The sequence below is a fragment of the Sceloporus undulatus genome, chromosome 5 (assembly GCF_019175285.1).
Source record: "Sceloporus undulatus isolate JIND9_A2432 ecotype Alabama chromosome 5, SceUnd_v1.1, whole genome shotgun sequence".
NCBI lineage: Eukaryota > Metazoa > Chordata > Lepidosauria > Squamata > Phrynosomatidae > Sceloporus > Sceloporus undulatus.
The window spans coordinates 120,021,893-120,049,102 of record NC_056526.1 but is presented as its reverse complement, the minus strand read 5'-3'; the positions used below and the strand labels follow the sequence as shown (position 1 = coordinate 120,049,102).

Here is a 27,210-nt window from a genome sequence, read left to right as displayed (position 1 = left end):
GAACACCAGTAGGATCCAGGAGAAAGGCTAGGGGGTTGACAGCAGCCCCACAGATGACTTGTGGGGGGAGATAGAACCCAGAGGGAGTGGAGAATGGAACCAGCCCCCTGAAGTGAAAAGTACCAAGGAGCTCCCCCAAATGGAGACATGGAAGGGAATGGGAAATACAGGGACAGCAGCCACCCAATATGGAGGGACCTCACCAGAGAGTTGGGTGCTGAAGTCTGTGATTCAGGGAAATAAGGAGGCAGAATTGGAGGCTCTAGAGAGGGACTTGGTGGGGAAGCCAAGAAGGTGTGGTATTTGTTAGGAAGAGGAGGTCCTTGATTGCTTGCGTAGATTGCCCAGTAGGAGGAGTTTTAGTTGTTAATAGGATACAGAACCACAGACTGATGAGGCTCCTGTGAAGCTGCTTACATAATAAAGGCAACGTTTGTTGCCAACCAAGTGACTGTCAGTAAATGTTTGTCATGGCCTTGCCAGGCCCAGGGCTGGTGCCACACTTGCCTTAAGGAAAATTGTCCTGGCTTGACTCTGTGACAACTTACACAGCCCAATCATACACATTTTACTTAAAACTGTAGAATCCTAGAATTAGCAAGCAGCTCAGTTATCATGTATTTCAGCTGTCAGCAATGTAAGGAATATGCTATTGCAACACCCCAATAGGTAGCCCTCCAATCTTTACTGAAAAATCTCTTTCACAGGCAAGTCCACCACACTGAATGGGTTATGCCATCAAGAACTTCTTCCTATGTTTAACTTAATTCCTTTTCTTGTAATTTGAACTACTGGTTGAAGCCTTATCCTCTGGAACAACAGAAAACAAATGTGTTCCATAGTCTATGTGACCGCATTTAAGTTAGTTGAAGATGTCAGTCATGTCATCCCTTAATCAAGTCATCTAAACATCCAACTTCTTTTACCTTTACTAAATAGAATTTGATCTAGGTCTACCAAAAGTATGTTCCACTAATTTCATGAGATTGTCTTCCAAGAAAGTATGTTTAGAAGCCCAGCCAGAATTCTTTTTAGGATTAACTCCCTTCCAACTCAAAAACAAATAAATGCTAATGGATTTGATTGCATTTATGACTTTCTACCATTCTCTTTCTCTCTCTCCTGCCCATATACTAAACTTCAGACTGTAATTTCTACAGACAGGGGAGTTTTTTATGGCATATGTTTATAAACTCATTTGTATCCATTTGCTGTTGTTCTTACATGCCTTCAGGCTGATTTGGACTTATGACACTTCAACTGTAGGATCCTGTTGGCAAGATTTGTTTTGAGACTGAGAGTGTCTGAGTTGCCCAAAATAATCCAATGGCTTTCCATAGCTGAGTGAGGATTTAAACCCTAATCCCTCAGAGTCCTAGTCTAACATTAAAACCAATAGAGTTTAGACTAGAGTCTAGAGTCTAGATTAGTGACTGTACAGTGATGGGCAACTGTGGCCATCTAGGCGACATTGTTAGGCTGCACTTTTTCATTTTTTAAAAAATATCTGACTATTTTCAGCAAGGAGGAGTGGGAGCATTTGTAGGGACTGTCAAGATTTCTATTAAAGGGAGTGAGCAAAGAGGATTTAAAAACAGGGATTTTTTGAAGAGGTTTGAGCAAGGAGGATTTAAAGCCGGGATTCAAGAAAAAGGTGATGGAAGGAGGGGTGGAGCATTTGGAGGTGACCGACAAGATTTTTGTTGAAGGGGGCTGAGATTTAAATCAGGGATCTACTGAATGGGGTTAGGTAGAGGCTTTAAAGGAGAGATCTGCTGAAGGGAGTTGAGCAAAAAGAGGATCTAAAGCAATGATTCAATTGAGATGTAAGGAGCGGTGGGAAAGTTTGGAGGGATCAACAGGATTGCTGACAGGGACTGAAGGAGGCTGGGAAGTGAAGACATTCAGAAGGAACTACAGTAAGGGGATAGAAGGAGGGGGTGGGAAGGTGTGCGAGCATCCTGGTTGCCACAATAAACAGAAGATTTTTTTTTATGCCAAGGTGTGGCAAACAATGCTGGCTATTTCAAGCCTCTTCAGATTTTCAAGGCGAGGCTCTGTAGGTTGGGAGGTGGTTGCACTTCTGGGTCTGCTGGGCCTCATGTAGCCATGCTAGCTTTGTGTGTATCCATAATCCATATAAAAATAATAATCAGTAAGTATATGCCCAAGATAACATGGGAGTCTTGGGTAAAGTCTTCATTTCAAAAGAAAATTGTGAGGTTTTTTGTTGTTGTTAGTTTTTTTTTTTTTAAAAATTAGTTGTACCATTATGATGACTTACAAATCTAAATGGAAGATAAAGTAGAGAACATTGATGATTCTGAACAAGAAAATTGCAGGAGCTGATTGAGAGGCTGTGATCTGAATTTAGCCTGCATATTTCTGTTTTGTTGGGAAAGACTGATAGCAATTACTGCATTTATTTTCTTTCTAGCTGATATTTTAACCATAATTTATTAGCTGGAGTGGGGTAATTTTTCAAGCTTTTACTTTGTGCTCAGTTAGCAGCTTGAAACCTGCATATTGGGCTGATGAGAAATAATAATTCCACTTTGCTTGTTGCTTATTGCTTTCTTTCTGTCTTTTGACACAAGGTGACATTTGTGCATACAGCCGTGTTATGCACAGGGCAAATATGCCTTACCTTTTGTAACAAAATCTTTAAAAGTGTTGTGACAGTTCCTGCTAGGCTGCAAGAATTGTTTAAAAGAGGCCAGTAAAGTTAGCCACAGGGAACTTTGAAAATCTTTGAGTTCAGAAGTGGGGATAATGGATTTCCTTCAATACCTAGTAGCCCAACATAATAGCAATCCTATGATTGGCATATAAGAATTTGTAGGAAATATGAAAGATTTTTCTCAGTGAATTTATATAACACATTTGTTATAGTAAAACCATATTATTATTCTATGATTATGCCATACAGTTGTTCTATGTGCACCTACTCTTTTGAGGAGGTTTTAATTGGACTTCATGCTTCAGGAATGTTCACTATCCAAGGTTTGATGAATAGTCCAGAGTCAGGATCTTCTCAGCAGCAATGCCCACAGTGTGGAATACATAGATACATTTTAGAACAGAAAAATATAGAAGAGGCATGCTGGTTCAGACTAAAAGCATATCTAGTCCAGCATCCTGTGTCCCCAATGGCCAACTGTAGTCCCACCTTTTCTTGCTTTCTAGCGGCCGGTAAGATATGGCAGTCGTGACTATAGTAACCTTTTAGAGCTTTGTCCTTTTTATTGTTATGTGTATTCAGACTGACTTTGTCTTAAGGCATCCCTCTCTTAGGATTTTCTTGGCAAGATTTATTCAAAGGAGTTTTGCTGTTGTCTTCCTCTATGGTGGAGAGAATGTGATTTGCCCAGAGCCACCTAATGGATTTCCACGGTTGAGTGGGGCTTTGAATCCTAGTCTCCTGGAGTTCTAGTCTAACACTGAAACCACTACACCACTGGCTCTTGATAACTTTACTGTCTATACATTTGTCCACCCTTTCTCCTTTTACAACCAACTAGATTGCTGGTCTTTGATACACCACATAGGTAATTCTGTAAGTTCAACTGTAAAGCTGTGTGAAAAAATAAGTCCCCTAGACCAGTCCTGAATCTTTCGCCATTCATCTGCAGTGAATAGCTCTGGATTTATGTTTCATATATATCTCATACACATAGCCCCAAAATTATACAATTTTTAAAATAATCTTGTGCATGAAACAAAGTTTGTGTAAACTGAACCTTCAGAATGCAAGGTGTCACTATTTCAATCACCCATGAAAAATGTTTTGGATTTTGGAGCATTTCAGATTATGGATTTTTGGATAAGGGATACTCAATCTGTATTCTTTTATAAAATACGATGGCCAGAGCATATACAGTATCCCAAGGATGAGAATGTCAATTCCTATAAAGACATTATGATAACTTTTTTGCAACTTTTTTCATTATGTAACCTTTTGGGATTTTTTTGCTGGGTAGATGTCCTTCACTTCTTATGAAACCATTTTAAATGAATTTACTTGGTAAAGCATTTGGGCTGTAAGGAATATGAAAGCTTGTCAGTCATCATTTGCTGCTGTTTTAATCCAACCATTTTCACCTAATATTTTAATCATTTAATCATTGTCTTATATATTTTCATGGTTTGGAGTTATTTTTGTTACCTAGCTTGAATATTTATAATGGAAAAGTAAGGTATAAATATTTATTAATTTTAATTTTGATCGGAATGGCTCAGAGCAAGTGTTGTTGCGTGCCTCCAAGTTATTTCTGACTTATGGCAACCCTAAGGTGTATCTGCAAAGGGTTTTCTTGGCAGAATTTCTTCAGAGGGAGTTTGCCCTTGCCTTCCTCTTGAGGCTGAGAGAGGGTGACCTGGCCAAGGTTGCTCACTGGGTTTTCATGGCTGAGTGGGAGTTTGAACCCTGGTCTCCCAGTGTCCTAGTCCAAGCAAGTCAGAGCAAGTAAGAATTATAAATTCCTTTTTTGAAAAAAAATAGATTTTATGAAGAGACACAATCACATTCTTAATAGAGTCTTTCCTCAAAGAATTGCATAAATGCCCCCACAATGACTTAGTTCTGGTATTGAAAATATATGGCCCTTCGGATATTGTTGGAGTGCATAGCTCCTATTAGCCCTAGCCAGCATAGTCCCAATGGTGAAGCATAGTTGGAGTTGTAATCCAACAATGATGTTTATCACACTATACTCTTAAAGCGCTACTATTCCACTTTGACTCCTCTAGCTGCCTCCTGTTGCATTCTGGGATTGGCAGTTTTAAGGAGGGGTATTTAGAATTCTCAGGCAGAGTTCTGTGTGATAAACATCAATGTCAGGAGGACTACATGTTCCCCATCCTTGGATCTGAGAGTAATCCTAGCTAACAATGCGCAGACTGAGCAGACACTAGACCAACTTGAGTTGTGTTAAATCCAAATCCCTTCCAGCCTAGGTGTATGAGAAGTTACTTTGACCTATTGTTATTCATGTTCCAATTTTGTGTCAATATTGTGGCTGTTTCCTGAGGTGGAGAAGAATAGGATCTGGTGTAAGTCATTGCTCCCTTTTCGACTGGTCTCTCAGCACATCTTTGCCAACAGAACAGCTCTGTTGGCAGATTGTTTTGTCAGCAGAGATCTGTGATCAGCTGACAAAAGTGAACTCTGCTAGTAAAAGGGCATTTCTGTCAGTGATTGTATCTTTTATCTAGGAGTGGACTGCCCATCTCTGAATAGCTTAGTTCGTGATGGATGGTGGCTTGCATGCCAGTTGAGCAATTAATTTACCCTGCCTTTTAGTCTGAATTTGAAAGGAGCTATACAAGATGCTGAATCCTTTTCTCACATTAGTTTAAGCACCTTGGACACCTTCTTGAACATTTAAACAAAATGATATAATGGCTTCACTGCATCACTCATCTAATTACAGAACTCATTCCATCTTTAGGCTTGACAAAAAACAATCCCAAGAACCTGCAATAAAAGTTGAAATACAAAAAAGAACAACTATGGATAAGATTTGTCCATTTGTTTATAACAATAACTTTGGGCACTTAAACTTCAATGTATCCTACCTTCAATTGCAAATATAATGTTCAAGGCAAAGGTCACCAGGAATTTTTTTTTAAAAATCATATTATAAGAATAAGTTACTATGTAGAAATATTATGGGCCATGCTGATATTTTTATAACCATTTGAAAAATGATTGAGAGAGAGAGAAAGAGAGAGAGAGAGAGAAGTTAAAACGGCCACCAGATACTGGAGACTTTGGGAAATGGCTTTCCTGTTCCATATATAAACATAATATTAATAGACTTTCAAAACAACAACCCATTTAAGTCTCACTCACAGAGTGCATGACTGGACTGACCATAATTTGCCAAGTCAAAAGGTAACATCTCTACAGTGAATTGTGTCATCTTTGCTGTTATTAAACCTGTTTAGCTAAAATTTGCAACCTCTTGATCATAAGCTGCCTATTAACCCCAGTCTCTCAGATCTCAAGATGAAAACTGAAGATATTATTCATTCATTTATTCACTAATCATTACTTGTCTTCAGCAATACGGTGGCCACAGGTTTTTTATGAAATGGGTAATACTGGTTTGTACAGAATTGTTTGGTGAAGGGATGAGGGAAAACATGGATATTTTCAGGATTCCTTCAGATTTGCTTTTGTAGCCTTGAGTCTTTGCCTCATGGAAAACCACTCCCATCATAAAGTGCATTGGGTGGAGGAGGTTGTAGATGCTTATAAGAGCTAACATGTTAGGAGAAACATGGTGAGCTGAATGATAGCTTGGTATTTTTATGAAATGAACCCTGGAAGATACTTGGATTCTGCATTCCAAAGTTTTATTGCAATGTGATTTTTAAAATTTTATAATTCACACTCCACTTTTCTTTAATCGACAGAAACACAAAGTGGCTTATAGTTAAACAAAACTAAATGCTGGAGCTAAACAGATTTTGCCAAGTAAACTACTTAGATGAGAGGACTGCCTGGGAAACATATGGAAGCTATTGCAGGGATGGAGTTGCCATTTTTTGTTTCCTGGTGGAAAAATGAGTTTCCTGACAGGGAGGAAGCACAGTCAAGATGAAAAAATAATGCAGTAGAAGGAATTTTATGCAGTTTTTGCCCAATATTCATACATCTTAAAATGTTTCAGGAAATTATTCTACAGAGCAGTGCATGTGGTTGTTTCTTTTTAAATTAGGATTGTGGGGTTTTGGAAAAATATAAAAACAAAAAAAAACTTGCTAGAATTCTAGTTTGGCTACTTAGTTATGTCTGCATAATAAAATAATGTCTCCTGAGCCAACACCCTTGCCCCAGCTCACTAAGAGCCAGCCACCAGATTAGGCAAAAGCAGTCCATTCAGCTTCTGATTGGGATACAGGGAAGACGACATTTCTACCTCCTCTGGCCAGGGAGTGAGACTGCAACAGAGATTTGAGACAGGGATCCTGGTTCTGATTGTCACAGCCTCATTTACTGGAAGGAAGGGTTGGAAATGTTTATCTCCTTGTGCCTTGAATGGAAGTGGAATGTACCTTCTTCACCCAATCCAGTGGCTGGCTCTTAACGTGAGTTGGAGTGAAATTTACATACGTTTCCAATCAGACTACATAGTTTTACTAAAACAGTTCACTTATGGATCTGTAATCCTATTTTAGCAAAGCTTTTTAACTGCATAGATCATGAAAGGCTATGGAATGTCCTTAAAGACATGGGAGTGCCAACAAATCTAATAATCCTGATGAAGAATCTGTACTCAGGACAAGTTACTGTCAGAACAGAACACAGAGAAGTAGAATGGTTCCCAAGTGGGAAAGGGGTCAGACATGGCTGCATCTTATCACCCTACATGCTCAACTTATGTTCAGAACATATTGTAAGAAAAACTGGCTTGGACAAAGGAGAAGGTGGAGTGAACATAAGATGAAGGAATATCAACAATCTAAGATAGGCAGGTAACACTATAATAAAGTAGTCCCTTGCTATCTGCAAGGGATCCATTCTGGAAACACCAACACCCCCCTCCCTGTAGATTGCAAAAAACATGGGTGCTCAAATGCATTGTTTTCAGTGATGCACACATTTAAAAAGTGGAGGCTTGCGATCCACAGAAGCTCAGATCCATTCATTGCAAGTCCATGGTTGGTGTGGGCGTACTGTACTAGCAGAAAACCTCACATACCTGGAACAACTACTAAGGAAGATCAAGGAAGAAGTGCAAAGGCAGGCTTACTGTTGAACATAAAGAAATAAAAAATAATGATCATAGAAAGTCTACACAAATTCAGCTTATACAATGAAGAAATAGAAATAGTAAAAGAGTTCTCATATCTGGGATCAAACACTGATAGGAATGGGGACTGCAGCCAGGAAATTAGAAAAGGATTAAGAATGAGGAGAACAGCTATGAAAGAATTAGAAATATTCTAAAATGCAAAGATAAGCACAAAAATTAAAACCACACAAGCCATTGTATTACCTATATGGATGTGAGAGCTGGACAGTTAAGAAAATTGATAGGAGGAAAATCAACTCATTTGAGATGTGGTGTTGGAGAAGAGTGCTGTGGATCGCATAGACAGCCAAAAAGACAAACAAATTGTTCCTAGAGCATATCAAGCCACAAATCTCCCTGGAAGCCAAGATGACAAAATTGAGGCTGTCGTACTTTGGACACATGATGAGAAGGCATGAACCATTGGAAAAAGTGAAGGCTAGGAAATGTGGAGGGAAGCATAAAGAGCGGAAGGCCAAATGCTAGATGTATGGACTCTATTAGGGAGGTCACAGTTATGGGTTTGCAGGAACTAAGCAGATCAGTGGAGAACAGGGAGTCTTGGAGATGTCTCATCCACAGAGTCACCATGGGTCAACATAGACTTGAGGGCATTTAACAACAAAAAACAAAACCCCTGTGTTACAAATATCTAACTGCAATATTGAATACCAGTTACTGTTTCTAGATAGTCACGTGTGCTTTTGGTGCAAGATTGCTATTTTTTCCATGAAAAAACCTTGACAATCTTGCAACAACAACAACAACAACAACAACAATACTGTCCGCTCTTGCCTTATGCAGGGGATCCATTCTGGACCCCCCCCCCCGTATAAGGCAAAAAGCCCGTATGCTTGAGCCCCATGAGATATAATGGGGCTCGTGCTTGCCGTGCGGCAGTGTGCATGTGCCATGGGTATGTGCACCATTCTCCCATTCTCCCGGTAGCTTCTGCGTAAGCTAAATGCCACCTATAACAAGCCTGCGTATGGTGCGGGCTCACTGTATAAAGCAGTTTCACATAAAAAGAGTCATATGCTTTTGTTGTGCATAATCATTATTTTCTGTTCAAGTTTTTTTTTGTCAGATATTGTGTAAATACAGCAGTTTTGCACAAAAAGCACAACTGGCTGGCTAGTCAAATAGTAACATCATTAAGTTGTTGTGAACTTTTCAGACGAAAAACGAGTTAAGAACGAATTATAAAAATAATTTCTTTTTACCTGTTATACAAGTTATACAAGTTCGTGTTCCAGGGAGTGAGGTTTAAGAATTTTAAACTCAAATAGGCCACAAAGCCATTTTTCTATAACTAGTATTCACTTGTATTAACAGTATTCACAGGCAGCCATGGTCTGTTTCACACCAGTAAACATTAACTAATTAAGGGCAACAGATGAGTGGAGGGCATTCAGGAGACTGGAGAATATAGTGCCAAACCATAGTTTGATGCAAGTATGAACCAACTTTATATGAATGCTGTGGTACATTCCATGACCCCTTGTTTGATACAGAGCTAGTGATTACTGTTAGAAGGATCAGCTACCTCCTTTTAAAAGCACCTTTCTTAGGATTTCATATGCATCCATTTTCTTACCTGTATCAATGGGAAACGGTGACTTATAAAACTATATATTTATTCTACCAGCATACTTATGTAAGCAAAGAGAACTGTATGAAAATCAACATTACGCAAGAATCTCCAAGTACAGCAGGCTTGGTTAGAAGAACATGCTGCCTGCGCATTTTCCTCCCGATTAGTTCGATGAATCGTCAAAGTGACAATTGCATAAGACATGGTGCTACTTACTGGTACAATTTTCTCTGCCTTTTACCCTGAAACATTTTGATTTTCCTTGCTCACTTCCTTTTTACACATTAGGTCCTGTTACTGAAGTCAAAACAGATATCTATGTCACCAGTTTTGGGCCTGTTTCTGATGTAGAGATGGTATGTATTTCCTGATTTTCCTTATTTTGTAGGTTTTGGGAGGGGAAATAAACCCCTATAATAAGTGAACGACTAATTCATATGTCTTTGAGCATGACTGTCAATCAGGCAAAGTAGGGAAGATTAGCAGCAGCTTAATTTTCAGGCTATTATTAGATGTGTTAGCCTTGATTTTGGTCCTCTTGTGCATACTGGATTTAGACCAAAGCTTAAAAAAAACAAAACCCAAACACCTGCTTTGGAAAGGATACAGCCATTTCCTTGGACAGTGAGCAACCCAACACAGAATAATTCACAACTGCATTGAATACAAAAGTTTTTTTAAAGGCATAAATAGATGCTGTGTATTATAGGAATCAGGACTACAATATTTGTTCTAAAAATAACATTCTGAGCTGAGAAAAAGCTGAATATGATACTGTGAACTGTATAAATTATGTAAATTAAGCACACTTGGATAGTGTCTTTTCTTTTGCATAATTTCTACTGCTTCCTTAAGTCTTTGGGATGGTCAAGAAGCTGTGCAGGACACTGAAACTGCTTACACTGAAAGTCTTACCTAGGAAGTTCTAGGGATTCTGAGATTTACAGAGTTTAGAAACGTTTTGGGACTCATTTTTAGGACCACAACTTCACAAATCCTCCAGTCAGCATAACTATTGGTCATGCTGATTAAGAGATTATAGGAGCAGTAATCCAAAAAGAGAGGAAATTCTCACCATAGTCTGGATTTCACCAGGTATTGCCCATATATACTCAAGTACAGATGAATGTAGCTGTAAGCATGAAAAGAATTATTTTGGGGGGGGGGATGATGGTGATGACAACATATGAAATGAAATTCTCAGGCAATCAAATTATCTACTTAGTTCTTTATTCTGCAGTTTTTCTCTGCCTTACTAACATGTAGTCACAGTAAAATATATATGTCTATAAATCATTCCTGGTTCTGCCATAAACTGTTCATAGAGTGCCTCTGAAGTGCCCAGTCATCTTTCTTGTGATTTTTTCATTGACAGATCTTTCTCAATCCTGTGCACATTTACTTCCGACTACATTTGACTGAACTTTGTGGAATGTATTTTTAGGGAAACATTGTTAAGTGCCTGCAGGAGATGATTTCAATAGAAGGCAGGGCTCCATGTATACCTCTGATAGTTCTTCTCTGAACTGCAGGTCTATTTGCACTGGTGCTCCATATGTGCTCCAGGACCTCTACAAAGGACTGTGAATTTCAAAGACAATATACACATTTTGCTATCCTGTGATGGCTGAATTAGAAATTAGATTTTCACTTTGTAGAAAACTGGCAATTACCTTGATATTTATTTGATTTTTGCTAATGTAAGGAATTATGTGTCCCTAGTACATAATGTAATCTGCCTATCAGTTAAAAAAAAATAGCATGGACATAAAAAAAATTAACATATGTTAGCAAATTAATTATTTTGTTTCCAGTTCTGTGCTAGAGTACAAGTTTAATTGCGTGCTTCTTGCCATTCTATTAGATTATAGTAATTATTTTTGATTGATTTAATATGTATAGCAATGTATTTATATGACTAATGTGGAAAATTAAAGTATTAAGAAGTAGATAGTTCCGTTTAATTGACAGAAATGTGTTTAGGGAGTTTACAGTTACCAATGACTAATTTGTCCTTGAGGGGTTTTCATAGAAAGACTATGCATATAGGACATATTAAATTTGTATTTCCTTCACTTTACTGTAGGAATATACAATGGATGTTTTCTTCCGTCAGACGTGGGTGGACAAGAGATTGAAATACGATGGTCCAATTGAAATTCTAAGACTAAACAACTTAATGGTTACCAAAGTGTGGACACCAGACACTTTCTTCCGGAATGGAAAAAAATCTGTTGCACATAATATGACAGCTCCAAATAAACTATTTCGAATTATGAGAAATGGCACCATCTTGTATACAATGAGGTAGTTGATCTATCTATCTATATATATATATTTCATTTGCTATCTAGTGCTGAAGAAAAACACTAGGACTAATTCTATATTGTTCTTTGTAGGCTCACCATAAGTGCCGAATGCCCCATGAGGTTGGTGGATTTCCCAATGGATGGTCATGCCTGCCCTCTGAAATTTGGGAGTTGTAAGTCCCTGTTGTGGCATTTCACACTGTGACAGACAAGTAGTTGGCAACATTAGATAGTCCAAGGGACAATTTTTCTGCCCAATAGCAGCTTCACAGGACCTAATGTGGATGGCACCAGACCTAGGGGTCTTGGGATGGTGGTAGCGGAAATCAAGGCCATAAGCCCACTTCTGATTTTTTAGGTTAATGGGACACTGTTGCCCATTTTATTTGAAATTTGTTTCAAAACATTTTGTAAAAATATTATGTGATTTACAGTAGGAATTCAGCAACAAATATGGCCTTGAGGGGCAACTTTGGCTTACTGTGTGGTAGAGACTTTCTTTGTCTGTTTTATGTAAGAAACAGATCAGAGATTAGCTGGAGAGACATATCTTTATATTGTAAGAATGCTTAGATCATGTTAAATCAACAAGAATATTTTCAATGACCTTAAGAAAGATCAGATCACTTCTTAAGACAAGTCTAGTCAAATATTCCATATCTGTTTTCTAATTATATGTTATCCAGATGCATATCCAAAGAGTGAAATGATTTACACCTGGACAAAAGGACCTCAGAATTCAGTGGAAGTCCCTGAAGAGTCTTCCAGTTTAGTTCAGTATGATCTTCTTGGGCATACAGCATCCACTGACACTGTAAAATCCATTACAGGTATGAATCTTGTAGCTGATAATCAATTTGAAGTGTGGAATTAGTGGTGAAATTTTCTTTCAGGTAAAGATATCCAGATGATCTTAGTGTAGGCAGCCTGTGAAGCATAAGGAGATGACAGATCTCAGATGTTTATCTTTAGGCTTGCACTAAAGCTTCAGTGCTCTCTCCCTTCAGAAAGCAAAGTGAAAATGGATGAAAAAGCACTCCATACAATTCAAGTTTGTAGCTGCTGACATATTTTTATAGCTGTACAGTTGTAAATTTTGAACTGTGGTTGTGACTTATACTACAAATAGCATGCAGATTGTCCAAATGCATTCATATTAGAAAGGCTGCTGGAGCAGACACATTAAATATAACAGCCCTCACTGCTGAGTTTTTTGAGTGTATGGTGTGTGAAAATAGCAACAGGCAGCAACAGCAAGAGAAGTGGTGGTGTTTAAGCTCTGTGGGTGTTGCTTTTTTCTTTTCTTCCTTTTTTAATGGATGCTGGTTTGTTATAGGATGCAGTTACTAAAAATTCTATTGGTGTGGTTAAAAAAGCTGCAGCAGAGATCATGACAGAATTAAGTGACAGAGGGAGCAGATGTAACTGACAGATTTCTGAGTGGCATTATTGATAGCAAAATGAAGCAATATTTTCCTAGTGTATTTGATATTATGAGTAAGTGAGATATCATTGATCCATCACAGAACATTTGTCCAAGACTCTTTTACTGCTCCCTAGGAAACAGACTCCCTGGTCTTGGTCAGATCTCATCATGTTACCTCTAAACTATGCAGCACTTTAGAGTGCGTTGTGCAATGAAGAATGGGCTTCCCATCCAGATGCCTTTTACAGTTGCTTCCTTTTGTTTTAAAATCAAGTTTGCATAGCAGCCAACATGAAGAATGATTTGTTCATACTAGAATTTTCACCAGAAGGCACAAGTTGTTTATAGCTGTACTTTAAGTGGGTGGAGGGAAAGATGGATGGAAGCATGACACTTAATCAAGCAGTTCTGTCGTGCTTTATTTTTGAGGAAAGAAAGGAAATATTAAGAGGAATAAAGTACAATGGTAAGATAGAATGTGCATGATTGCACCTTATGGTAGTCCTGACTTGAGTCCCACCAAATCAGATTCTTCTCAGCATCTTTTGAAATCTCAAAACAATAAAAAAAAATCTAATGTGTTGATTAGTGCTAGGTTCTTCTAAATGGAATATTTGACTCCTACTATACCTGTCTCTCTCAAAGCCTCTCAGTTTGCCCAGCCATTTGTCAACAGATAACTTTGCTGTTGCTTCAGTATTGTTTTCTGAATAACAGGGAGTCTTTATGGGGATGTGCGTTGGTTGTGCCATCAGATTTGACATCCTACCTCCCTCAGGAGCAGGAGTGGAAATGACTTAAGGCCAGCCAGAAATGTTTGAGTTCCTGAGGTGGAGGAGTAAATCCACCCCCAACCAGATATTGAAACCCATGAAGCAAGAAACACTTTGAAACACTACTGGTAATGAAATTATACAGCTAAATCCAATTGACCATGTTCCTCATAAGGGATGATTAAGATGGTTCTGGGATTTGAGGTCTCATCATCACAAGAAACATGGTTATTTATTATTTATTTTTACTTAGCTAATTTCTATGCCATCTTTCTCCCAGAAAGGGGAGTAAGGGGTCTGGTTACTTTATTTGACTAGCTAAAGAATGAATGTGTCTGATATGTTCTGGACTCTTGAGGTGTCAACAATCTCAACAGGCTGAGAAAATTACAAGTTATTTTCTCTGGTAGACATTTTCCCCCTTCTCACTATTGAAGCTTAGCCTGTGGTCACTTGAGCGCATATTTCTCTTCACTAACAACATAAGAGATGCCCAAAAGAGAGAACATTTTGTTGAAAGCAACAGAAAGACTGTTGCTTCCAACAAAACGTCCACTCTTTTTGGTTTTTCCATGTCATTGACAACATTTACCAACTGAATGGCAGATGCTCATCTAATATAAGTTACAACATTGTCTTACAGAGATGACCAGCTTCTTGTGGGGAATGGTTCAAGACCTCACATGACACTTTAACATCTCAGTTTACTTGGTTTCTCATTCAGAAAGAAGTCTTGCTTGGTAATGACTCATTAGATTCAATTTTTGGGGGTGATTTGGACTTTGACTGGTTCAAATCCTAAATTTATCTCTTGATGATAAAGAAATTCCAGTTTCTGTCCTGATAATTATCTGTTCCATATCAGCCTACCTTTTGTTCCTTGACAAAGTTACTTTTTTGGACTTTAGCATCTCAAATTTCCTGGCCAGCATGGACACATGTTTAGTAAAACAATGTATTTTCTTCCTGTCATTCCTGTTTATTGAATTTCTCCATCATGTCATTTTGATGAGCAAGTCATCTGAACATGCTACATGTAGCATCACATAGGAAGAGGAGCTACAACCAAGCCATCTTGAACCTGGCTAAAACTTCTTTTAGCTTTGCTGGTGGTGAGGCAGGATGGGAATGGTAGTTCATCAGAACCTGGAGAGCTGTAGGTTCCCCGTCTCTGATTTAGAGAGTGGAAACTTTTACCTACAGAATTCAAATTAGAACTGAAAACTGACCTCAGCTCTATAACTCCTTCCAAGCATTATTTCTGAATGACTTGGTGGCATAAATAGCAATATGATTATAAAGTTAGATGGAAAAATGCATTTGTCTTCTAAAATTGTTCATTTAATATTCTTTGGGGGATGGATTTGATGATATGTACAACAAATGTAGTTCAGTGTAAAGCAAATGTATGTATGTAGGTAGAAAGATGCATGGTTCAATCTCTGGCATCTTTAGTAGGGATGGAAAAGAGTCCCGTTGGAAACAATGGAGAGCCATTGTCTGCCAATGTAAAAATAATACTGAAGAAGATGGACAAGTGGTCTATCATAATATGATGGACCTTCCTATAGGGCAATGTGTCTTACACATTTTCATAGCGCAGTGATTTTCAAACTTTGGTCCTCTAGGTGTTTTGTACTTCAACTCCCAGAAGCCCCAGCCAGCTTGGCAAACAGCCAAGAATTCTGGGAGATGAAGTCCAGAACATCTGGTAGACCAAAGTTTGGGAATCACTGTTTTAGAGCAATGTGTCACTGTCAGGCTACAATAGGAAGTGCAACTGGCTGCCAGCTGAATTTTCTAGACTACCGTGAGAGCAACACAGAACTACATTTGTCTTTCCATATTTGGGATAAAAGTGGGAGGAGAGTGGAAAAGAAACAGGAGACCAGGGCTAGTGCTGCTGATCAGGATCTTAATTTTGAAGGGAAGAAAATTAAAGAAGTCCTGCATAATGGTTATGACAACAAAAGTTAAAAGTAACAGAGAGTAACATGATTTTCCTTGTCAAAAATCAAAATGGGCCAACAAGTAACTTTTTAGCAGGTCAAATGAGTAGTGTGATAAACATTACTTTTAAAAAGCAGTGTTCCAACCTCCAAGCGGTTCTTTACCATCTAGAAACTATGCTTGTCCCCATCACTGTTTGTTTTCAGACTGGGTGCTAATGACTATTTCATTGCTGGCAAAACATGAAATATTGAGACCAGACAGAGACAGTTGGTTTAAACAAGGGCCACTTTATTGCCCTAGAATCTATTTAAATATTTAAGGCCTGAGGATGAGCTCAGGAGGGTCTAGCTGAGGCCCAGATGTCAACCTATGATCCTTCCCCAGCCACCGTTTGGTGCAACACCTCATCTCAAGAGCAATCCTGAGATATTGATCGCTGTCTCAAACAGTTATCTTTGGAGGGCTAAACCTAGAAAGCCCCACAAATAACTAAAAGAGAGTAAGCACTCTGATGAGCCCCAAGGGTAGACTCCTTCACAAGCTCCCTGGTCCCATGTCTCAAGGAGGCAGTTCCAGAGCCCAACGTTCCACCATAGTGGAGTGCCAAGGTGTATGCTGATTTCATGTCTTCTCCCTGCCATCATTATTTGCTTTCAAAGTGAACACTAATGTTTATTCATTTCATCAGGTTTTATAGGTCCATGGTTTTTAAGGAAGACGTTCTTTTTTCTTTTGCAATTTTCAGTGGTTTGTTCCAGGTCATCACTTGATCAATAGCCTTTTAAAATTATTATTTATAGGCTTAAAAAAACACACACATTTCTTTTCCAGGAAGAAAGAATGCATTCTTGGTGTGTTGCCTATTAAAAATAAAAACCTGAAATAGTCAAAGTGGCACTGTGTGGTAACCAGAACAGACAACCAGTAGTTGTTATGCTCATTTCTCACCACTGCACTATACCTACATTTCTTTGTAACACATAAAATGCCAGACAATGACTACGAATTAACTTTTTAAAGAAAATGTTCTGCCTTCTATATGGTATTATTCTGATATCTGTTTATATGTTTTGAAATAATTGTGGCTTTCATGTAATCTAATGCTATGTATATTCTGCTGTTCATCCTTCTGGAAGCTCAGAGTGGTTCATAGAGATTTTCCAGGTAGTCTCCTTTTAAGGCACTAACCAGACTGTGGCCTCTTATTTTTGCAATGAAACCACATTACATGCATTTAAAATCAAACCAGCTGAATGCAACTGAAGTTATGGGACATTTTCATATATATTGGATAAGTGATTTGAACTTTTAATAAATAAATAAACAAATAATTTTAGGGTATTAACAATCTTCTTTCATATTTTTTTTAAAAGGTGAATATATTGTAATGACAGTACACTTCCACCTCCGACGAAAAATGGGTTACTTTATGATACAGACATACATCCCATGCATCATGACTGTGATCCTCTCCCAAGTTTCATTTTGGATCAATAAAGAGTCAGTTCCTGCCAGAACGGTTTTTGGTAAGTTAACATCATTGATTTTATAAGTATTATTAAAATCTGGTTAGTATAACTTAATATAAAACAGTTAATATAAGAATTATTAAAATCATATGTTCTATTTCTAGATTACCTTAGAGCCAGTGTAATCTAGTTGTCAAGGTGCTGGACTATGATGAAGGAAATCTAGGCTCAAATGTCCACACCACAATGAGGTTCATAGAATGGCCTTGTATCAGTTGTTACCTCTCAGCCTAAACTACTTGTTTTCTTGCTGTGAGGACAAAATTAAGGCAGAGGCGAAATCTACATGCCACTTTGAGCTGTTTGGAGGAAGAGTAAACAAACAAATAATGGCACCCATAGGAGTAGTGGGAGAGGATCAGTACTAAGTGGAAAACATGAGGATTTCTTATGCTTTGATTACTTTTTATGTAATGGTCAATCCATTGTTAAAGCTGCCAGGGTGGATGGGAAGTGGGTGTCCTTCCAATGCAAGGCTGTCCCCAAATGGACTGCCATGCTTTCCCCCATCAGACTACATGATTGCTTTACTTTACATTATATAACATTAAGGGTTTTAATTGAGGGCAGCAATGAGAAGCTGGGGAAGGAAATAAAATTGGTGGTTTTGACTAGTAATCCCATTTCTGGGAAGAAAACAGATTTCACTTTTTTCTCAGCACTGCAGTCCTTTCTCTATTACTTTAATCAGAACCATTGACCTTAAAAGGGAGCCACTCAATAGTGGACCTATTTCTATGTGAAAAAGCCATAATGAAATTAACCTTAGAGTGTGATAAAGAAAACGTGTGCTCTATTCAGGCCCATATGAGATGGATCTTTTGAGGACTAAAATTCCAGAAGCTAGCAGAACGAGAACTATAACAATAAAAAGACATACACACACAGCATCCACATACACACAGCATCCACATCCACACTCAGACAACACTTGTCAAACTGCCTCCGAGACCCTGCTTCTTTATGTGCCTGAGACATATATGCTAAGCAGGAGACGAGCACTGACATATGAGGTCACAGAGCATGGTGGCTAAAGCATCTTTATATACGTCAGGGTAGGGGTGGTGAACTGTGTGGGGACCAGAGGGCAGTCCTGTCCCCTTCCCCCACATACATACTGTGGGATGCACCCTTCCAGCAAGTCCGAATACCTGTGTTTCTTCTCCAGTCCATCTCAAAATGGTGACAGAAAGTGATGGCACATCACTATCTGGTTTAATTTTGAGATGGACTACATAGGAAAATGAAAATTTTGGAGGGTAATATAGAGTTTTGGGTGCGTGTGTGGGTATGGGTTATTTTTGCATATTTGTACACACAAGGAGCTTTCTGCATGGTTTTGCAGCCAAAATTGCATGAAAAGTTTTTTTTAAATGAAGGGTTGGGGGGGGGGGCTTTGGGGGACTCATAGGGGATTTTAGGACCACAGAAGTGGATTCTAAGTACCATATGCAGTCCATGGGCCACTGATTATCTTTACCTTAGTGGTTGGCTTTCAGAGCTCCTGTGTTTTTCCATCATAGTCTCTCTTATCCTCCTTGCTATTAGAGAATAGGGAAAAGGAAGCCTAAGAACTTAGGAAGCTGACTGGTGTGTGTGTCACCTGGAGAATCATTCAGTGTAGGCATGCCCTGAGGAGAGATGATGTGGGCAAAGAAGGCTCAACTGTCTAGATTATTATGCCTGGCATGGTAAAAGGGCAATAGTGTCACAGATCCCTGGATTCCATGTAGGCACTGAAGGTCTTATATTTGAGATAATTCTCTACAAAAACAAGGATGAATAAATGTCTCAAACATGCAGTTATACTCTGGTCATGTTACCATTGGCAGGACTACTGTTTCACATGAGAGGTGTCCAAAGCGGGTTGGGCCCCTGCCCCTTTCATAGCCACACCTGCTGAAATGCTGTCTTATAATCAAACAGAAATTCTATTCTCTTTTGCATCTGTGTGTTGTCTGGCTCAGATTCTACCAATACTGAACCTTGATCCTTATTTAGGACAAAATTGTCTGACTTAATGATACATAGATCTTCATTCAAGAAAATTACAATACACATAGCACAATCCTGTCATGCATACATTATCTGAGATGTTATTCATAATATTGATAATAATAATATTCATAATATTGAACACCATGTACCTGCCCATGTTTACTCTTAGGTGAGCCCCAGTGATTTCAGGGAGACTTGCTCTCAAGTAAATTTGTATGGCTCTGAACCCTTACAGCACCATTATTGATCACTGGGTACTGACTGAGGGAGGAATATCCTCCCATACTGCTTCTCTTTGTTTCCCTCTATCTTCAATAGAATAATCTAAGCAACATGGTAACCTTTCTTCTGTTTGATAAATGTACACAAAAGGACAGTAGGACTGGCCTCAAGACTGGGCCCAAACATGTTTCTGCCTGAGGCAGAGAACACGTGCCATCCCCCCCTCAAGGCGAAGGTGCATTGTACCCAAGGCTGGCCATGCTATTCCAGCAGTTGAGGCAGAAGGTCCAAAAGCACCTCTCCTCAGCATTTAAGCACCCTCTCTTGAAACACACACAGAATCCCATCATAATGAATGAATTTACTAACAATTTGCAGCCCTTAATGACACCCCAAATGACCCAGTTAATGGTAGAGCTGGCCCAGTTAAGACATTTAGGTGCAAGAGAAAAACAGACACATCCTGTTCTTGTGCCATTTAGGTATGGATAAAACTAATCCTCATAGGGTTTTATTTAATGTCATAGGTAAGCACAGAGCTCCTTCTCAGTAATCCACCTGATCAGGAATTCATCTTTTGTGTGAATTTTTCAAGAGATGCTCAACCAATATGAATGAGGGATTTGCCCATATAAAGAACATGCCTCTGGGTTCTGAATCAGTAAAGTCAGCTTTGCTGATACTGTTTCCTTTCTCCTCTTGCTTTGCTGATAGTGAATAGAAAAAGCAATTAGGAAAATCGATTACTGGATATTAGAAGCAAACACATTAAAATGCAATTTGAAAGCAGTTGCTACAATGGACATAGAAAATGAAGGAGATAAACCACATAGAGGCAACATGCAGAGAGCCTTGGGGAGGGTGGGGGAGGAATCTGGATATCTGACAAAGAAGCAGAGAATACAGATGTGGCTAAAGCAATTTTCTAAAGAAGATACCTTTCTAAACTTCTGCTTTATCATGAATTGGAGAAGGATTAATCAAGTGGGGACGAATGAGCTGAAAGACCTATTAAATGGAAGAGTTTGAAGAGGCTAATAAAAGAAGTTGAAATTAGGCTTGGCTAAGCACTGAAGGGGCAGTTTTCATTGGAATGAGAAAAATGAATATGTATACATTACCCATTTCATTCCAGCAAGATACTGCTGAAGGAGAACTTTAAGTCTCAGGGGTGCCCCTTCATGTTAGGCTCGAAATGAGATAATGGTTTCTTTTAGTCCCTCCTCCCTTTGTCTCCTTACTTTTAGATATCCAAATATGCTTATTGTAGTTTGGGATGCACAGTTTCATAGCAGAATCTTATGTATGTTTATTCAGAGATGAGCCCCACTGAAATTGATGGGAGTTAGAGAAGAAGGTATAGAATTGAAGTTCTCTTCTCCTACCTCTATACACCAGTGTGGGCTCAAAAGAGGTTTTCTTGATTTATTTTTAAAACACTGCACAAACTGACCAAAAATGGTAGTTTGTGTCTCCACTACAGGCAACTGATTTGATGCCTTTCTTATAGCATGGTGTAGTGTTTGACCATTGGACTAGGACTCTGGAGACCGGAGTTCGAACCCTGGCTCAGCCATGTAGATCCATTAAGTGACTTTGGCAAGTTACATTCTCTCAGCCTCCTAGGATGGCAATGGCAATCCCCTCTGAAGAAACTTGCAAAGAAAACCCCATGATAGGTTTGCTATAGGGCTGCCATAAGTTGGAAACTACTTGAAGGCACACCATAACAACAATTATGGGAAAAGAGAGCCAGTGAAATGTAGTGGTTTGAGTGTTTGATTAGGACTCTAGGAGACCAGGATTTTAATCCCTCCTTGGCCATGGAAACCCACTGGATGACCCTGCTCAGAGGAGGGCTATGATGAACCCTCTGTGAACAAATCTTGCCAAGAAAACCCCGATATAGGATTTACTTAGGTTCACAGTAATTCAGAAGTGAAGTGAAGACACACAACAACAGTGGTAGGTAAAGTAACATTGAGATGGGAGATAAGCCTAACCCCAGTGGCATCATAGGATTGGTGTCACCCAGTGCAACCATTCATGGTATCATCCCCCCATTGACCTTACTCCATACTACACCATACAGATTCCTTAGTAATTTTTTGTACTAATTTTACTGATAGATTGTAATTCCTGTATATCACGGAATGTAATGGCAATAGTTGTGACATAAACAACTAGCAAAATTAAAATACCTTTAAATTACAACATCATATGCACAGCCCAAATGTATTTGTATTTACTTTGGCCTGTTCCGTACGGGTGTAAAGTACCTCCTCAGAATGTACTAGGGTTAGGAAAGGGTGTCCCTAACCCTAGTACGTCCTGGGGATGTACGAAATGGCGGCACCCATTCCACATGGGCGCAGCCATCTTGACGTCGCGGATGCATAGCATCCACACGTCCTGTGACGGAAGTGACGTTGCGAGTGTGCCATTGGCCACTTGTGGCGCCACTTCTGGGGCACAAAAAGAAGCCGCTTTTTGCGCAGTTTGACCGCTGTGGTTCCTGGACGCAGCAACCGGCGGCAGCGGCAGACCGTCATTTTCAGGCGGTCTGTAACGCGCCATAGTTTCATGTGGTTAAACATCTGGTAAGAAATTAATAGAATTTGAAGAATACTTATAAGGATGCTAATCAGTCTGTGTCAGTGAACAAGGCTGCTTCATAAAGACATCTGTCAGCTGCTCTCCCCGAATTAAAAATTGAGTAGTATCTCTATTATCACCAGAAAGGTAAATGCTGCTGACTAGCCCCATGCTATGGTGACTTGGCCTGTTAAACTAACCTGGTCAGGGATGGTTTGAGATATTTTACTTCTTGAAGCAATAGAGCAAAGGGTGTCTCCCCCTGCATTTCCCCAAGTACATAGCTTACAAGGCCAGCCAAGTTATGTGAGGATGTGAAGCTGAAAACCCCACATATACCCAGAAATTCCCATGCTTAGCAGCAGAAATGCGGTATTAACAAAATTTAATTTTTTAAAAAAACTCATGTCCCTTCAAGATAACACCAATCTGTTGCCTGAGATGACCACCTGCCTGATGTTAGGGGTCTGATCTTAAGTCTGGATATAGTGACAGCAAAGGGGAAAGTTTCATGAGCAATTCAAACAAGCACAAGGCAGTTAAATAACATGATTAGCCTTTTGCTGTTCTGTGTGAGCTAGACTGACAACCATATAGAAATGCATTTATTGTATTGTAGTGAAGGCACACAACAATCCAGGTTAATGGTTCCTAGGTATTTTAGAAAGTCAGCATGGTGCAGTGGTTTGAGTGTTGGACTAGAACTCCAGGAGACTAGTGTTTGCATCTTTACTTGTCCATGGATACCCACTGCATGATCCTGGGCAAATTACAGTCTCAGCATGAGAGGAAAGCAATGACAAACCCCTCAGAATAAATTTTGGTAAAAACAAAAGTTGGTATTGACATGAAGGTTGCCTTAAGTTGGAATTGGCATGAAGGTACACAATAGCAATGATACATGTATAGAAATTGTTGTGGTGATGGTGTGCCTTCAAGTCTTTTCTGACATATGGTGTCCCTAAAGTGAACCTATCGTAGAGGTTTCTTGGCAAGATTTGTTCAGAGGTGGTTTGCCTTTGCCTTCCTCCAAGGCTGAGAGGGTGTGAGTTCCCCAGGGTCACCCAGTGAGTTTCTTTGGCTGAACAGGGATTCGAAGCCTAGTCTCCAGAGTCATAATCCAACACTCAAACTACCACAACACACTGGCTCTCTATTTATAGCAAGAAGTCACTTAAAAAAAGGAAGTATTTCTTAGCCTGCTTTTGTGTTTTAAAAGTATAAATGCTACAAAAATGCTCTAGTTTCTATGGAAATTTTCCAGCCAGCAGCCTTTAGCTAAGTTTGGAAAATTCCATCAACTACAGGCATGTAACTGAACGTTTGCTTGTTTATTGTTGTTGCTGCTGCTGCTGTGCTGCTGCATTTCCCCACTCCTGAGGAGCATCCTGCATCTCCCAGTGCTCCATGCTGGTCTAGTTAGGTTTGACTTGGGAAAAGCAAGACACAGTCTGACTCTTAAATTTCTCCATCTTCAGGCAGGCAGGCAGGAGTTTTTCTTATCTCTTAATGGCATGTTACATACCTCCGGATTGTGGCGGTTTCCCGCCGCCGCCACTTGCAGTGTCCGGGAGCTGCAGTGGCCAAACCGCGCAGCTCCCGGACGCTCCAAGGAAGGAGCGTGGAAATCACGACACCTCTTGTATATACAGTGAGTAGAGTGAGAGCTGGTGATTCCTATGTCAGTGGGACAGTGGATACAGTCTGGGGTTTAGTATGAATTCTGAAGGAACTATCCAAGATGCTGAACTTATTGAGAGCTAAAGGCCTGGCGTGTTCAATAACTTTGGCCCGTTACAGACAGGCATATAGTACGCGCAGAGTGCGTACTAGGATTAGGAAGGGGCGTGACTTCTTCATGCCCCTAACCCTAGTACGCGCTCTGCGTGTACAAAATGGCGGCACCCTATACAGACGGGGGCACCATGTTGACGTCGCAGATGCATAGTGTCCGGACGTCGCGCCGTGGAAATGACGTGGCGAGTGCACCATTGGCTCCTCGCTGCGTCATTTCCGCAGTGCAAGAAGAAGCGCGCTTCTTAGCAGTGGCGCGAAGCCTCGCAGTTTGGCCGCTGGGGCTTCTTGCTGCCACTAATGATGGCGCAGGCAGACCGCCGCTTTCCGGCGGTCTGTAACGCGCCTCAGTTTGGGCTGAAACTTGAAGTAGATTCACCATCCATTGATCCGGAAGCCACCAGCTGTTACAAAATGAATGCTCAAAAGTGTGGATGGCCAGCGTGGGCTAGTTTGGGTTAAAATAAGTATTCATCATGGTCACTCCTTCCCCTGGTAAAAGTGTAGGATCCAGTGAGATTTTTTCTAGGACCCAACTTTGAACATGACAATGAGAAGTAGGAATCCTGTTCTTGATTGCACACCCCATAATTGCTTTATTCACAGGTTGGACACCAGAGCTTGGAAAGATTGCCTTTTTGGACTACAGCTCCTAAAGTCTTCCAGTTAGCATAGTCTGTAGCATCCATGGTTCTGGGGACCCTGATAGGGTAGCATTTAACTTTTCTACTTGGTCATTCCCCTCTCTCCACACACTTTATATCTCTTCTTAGTGCTCCTCTGACTTGTGCAAAAGGATTTGCAGGATTCATTTGTAAGAACACCACTGCTGGTATCTGTGCCCATACAGTTCTACAGTCTTGGATGGTACCTATTTGTCAGTGCCTATAACGTACCCCCACCAATGGCACTATTTTCCATGTCAGTGGAATTGGATGCTCCTGTGAAACAAGCTGCTATGCTGATGGCAACAGTGGTGTTGGTTGGGTCTCCTATGCTAGACAGACTTTTGCTGAGGAGCCAAACTAAATGTTCCAAACAGATACTGAGCAGTAGTGGAGAGTGATACTGGTGGAGAATCTCTTAGACATAATGGCAGTGGTACCACAGTATTGTGTAGAAGGAGGCTTGGGAAAACCCTTTTGAATGTCTTTTATCACAAAAACCCTGTGATGAGAAATAATGATGAGCATTCCAGTTTGGATAGCACTTAATGAGCTACTGGGTACAGCACAGGACAGCTATGAGTAGTGCTGTGGATAATGATGCATTAGGATACAAACCAAAAGGATGTTCAGTTGCTGATGTGCTCAAAGGTGAGAGGAAAGTTGAAGGCTGCACAACATATATCATAGGAACATGGAATGTGAGAAGCATGAGCCAGGAAAAGCTAAACATACAGTACTAAAACAAAAAATGGAAATTTGAAACATACTTGGAGTGGGTGAGCTGAAGTGTACAGGAATGGGACATTTCGGAGTCAGCTGATTACACTGTGTTTTACTCAGGAAATGAAAATCTAAGGGGAAAAAAGGGTAGCATTAATAGTGAGAAGAAATGTAACAAAAACAGTCAAAGAATATAATTCAAAGTCTGACCGAATAATATCAATAAGACTTCAGGGAAAGTCCATTGATATAATCATAATCCAAGTTTATGCTCCATGTACAGAGGCATTACGAGAAGTAACTGAAAGATTCTATACTGCAGTCCAGGAAGAAATCGATCACACATCAAAACAGGACTTGTTGTTAATCCCAGGCTCCTAGACAACTGGAATGCAAAAGTGAGAAACAGCAAAATGAAAGATTGTATGAACATTTGTTTTAGGAATAAGAAATGAAGCAGGAGAGTGAATTATTGCATTTTGTCAAGTCAGCAGTTTGTTCATTGGAAATACATGCTTAAAGCAACCAAAGAGGTGACTGCATACATGGACACCCCCAGATACCCAATAACAAAGTGAAATAGACAACATAATTGGGGACAGAAGGAGAAGCTCCATTCTCTCTACAAAAATAAGACCAGAAGCAGATTGTGGCACAGACAATGAACTTCTAATATTAAAAATTAGAGTAAAGCAAAAGTACACTAAATCAACCATCATGCCAAAATACAGTCTGAAAAACATCTACATAGGATTTAATTATAAGGTAAAAATAGATTTGTTCTATTAAATCTAGTCCCTTCATAGCTGCCATAGCTGAACCTACAGTTTTAGAAAGTGAAGTAGAAGCTTCATTTAAAATGCTTGGAAAAAATAAATCATCAGGAACAGATGACATACCAATAGAGCTACTTCAAGATACAGAGACCATATCTACACTAGTTCTAAGTAAAATCTGCCAATAAATATAGAAAACAAAAGAATGACCTAGGGACTGGGGGATGCTTAATACAGTTGGACCTCTGTATCCATGGGGGATCCATTCAAGACCTGTCCCCAGAAGATACCAAAATCTGCTCATGCTCAAGTCCTGTTTTTCTTAATGCCAGGGCTGTGTGCTGCTATTAAAAATGGGGGCTTGCTGCCCATGGATGGTTAAATCCACAGATTGCAAATCTGCTGATACTGAGGCAGACTGTATATATTCCAATCCCAAAGAAAGGAGACACCAGGGATTGCAGTAACCACAGGACCATTGCATTAATTTCCCATGTAAGCAAAGTGATACTCAAAGTGAGAAATGTCAAATGGCCAAGTTGGATTGGGGAAAGGAAGAGGCAGTAGAGATCATATTGCAAACATACTGGATAATAATAGAGTGCTCTAAATAATTATGGAAGAAAATCCTCCTGTGCTTCATGGATTATAGCAAAGCCTTTGATTATGTAGGTCATGAAGAACTATGGATTGATCTTTTAAAATTGGGTGTGCCACAACATTTGACTGTTTTGATGTGTAACCTGTACTCAGGACAAGAGGATACTGTCAGGACAGAATATGGAGCAATGGAATGGTTTCCAGTTGGCAAGTGGGTCAGGCAAGGTTATATTTTATCATCCTATCTGTTTACTTTGCTTACTGAATGTATCATAAGTAAAGCAGGGTTAAACTCAGAAGGAGGAGGTGTAAAAATTGGAGGGGACTTGGAAGACTTGGAATGATCGCTGAAAGAAGTCAAGGCAGAAAGTACAAAGGCAGATTTACAGTTGATCGTGAAGAAAACAAAAATAATGACTGACCATAGGTTATTTTCATAACTTTAAAGTAA

At 39.6% G+C, this 27,210-nt stretch overlaps 1 protein-coding gene across 1 annotated transcript in view; it reads left to right on the top strand.

The window, feature by feature from the left end:
• Positions 1-27,210, top strand: part of GABRA4 (gamma-aminobutyric acid type A receptor subunit alpha4) — an 81,172-nt gene that overhangs the window by 25,925 nt on the left and 28,037 nt on the right. Inside the window, exons 2-6 of the mRNA XM_042470694.1 lie at positions 9,685-9,752; positions 11,483-11,703; positions 11,796-11,878; positions 12,392-12,535; positions 17,231-17,383. Of these exons, the coding sequence (XP_042326628.1) occupies positions 9,750-9,752; positions 11,483-11,703; positions 11,796-11,878; positions 12,392-12,535; positions 17,231-17,383 (604 nt within the window). The 5' untranslated portion in view covers positions 9,685-9,749. The remainder of the gene's footprint in view (positions 1-9,684; positions 9,753-11,482; positions 11,704-11,795; positions 11,879-12,391; positions 12,536-17,230; positions 17,384-27,210) is intronic.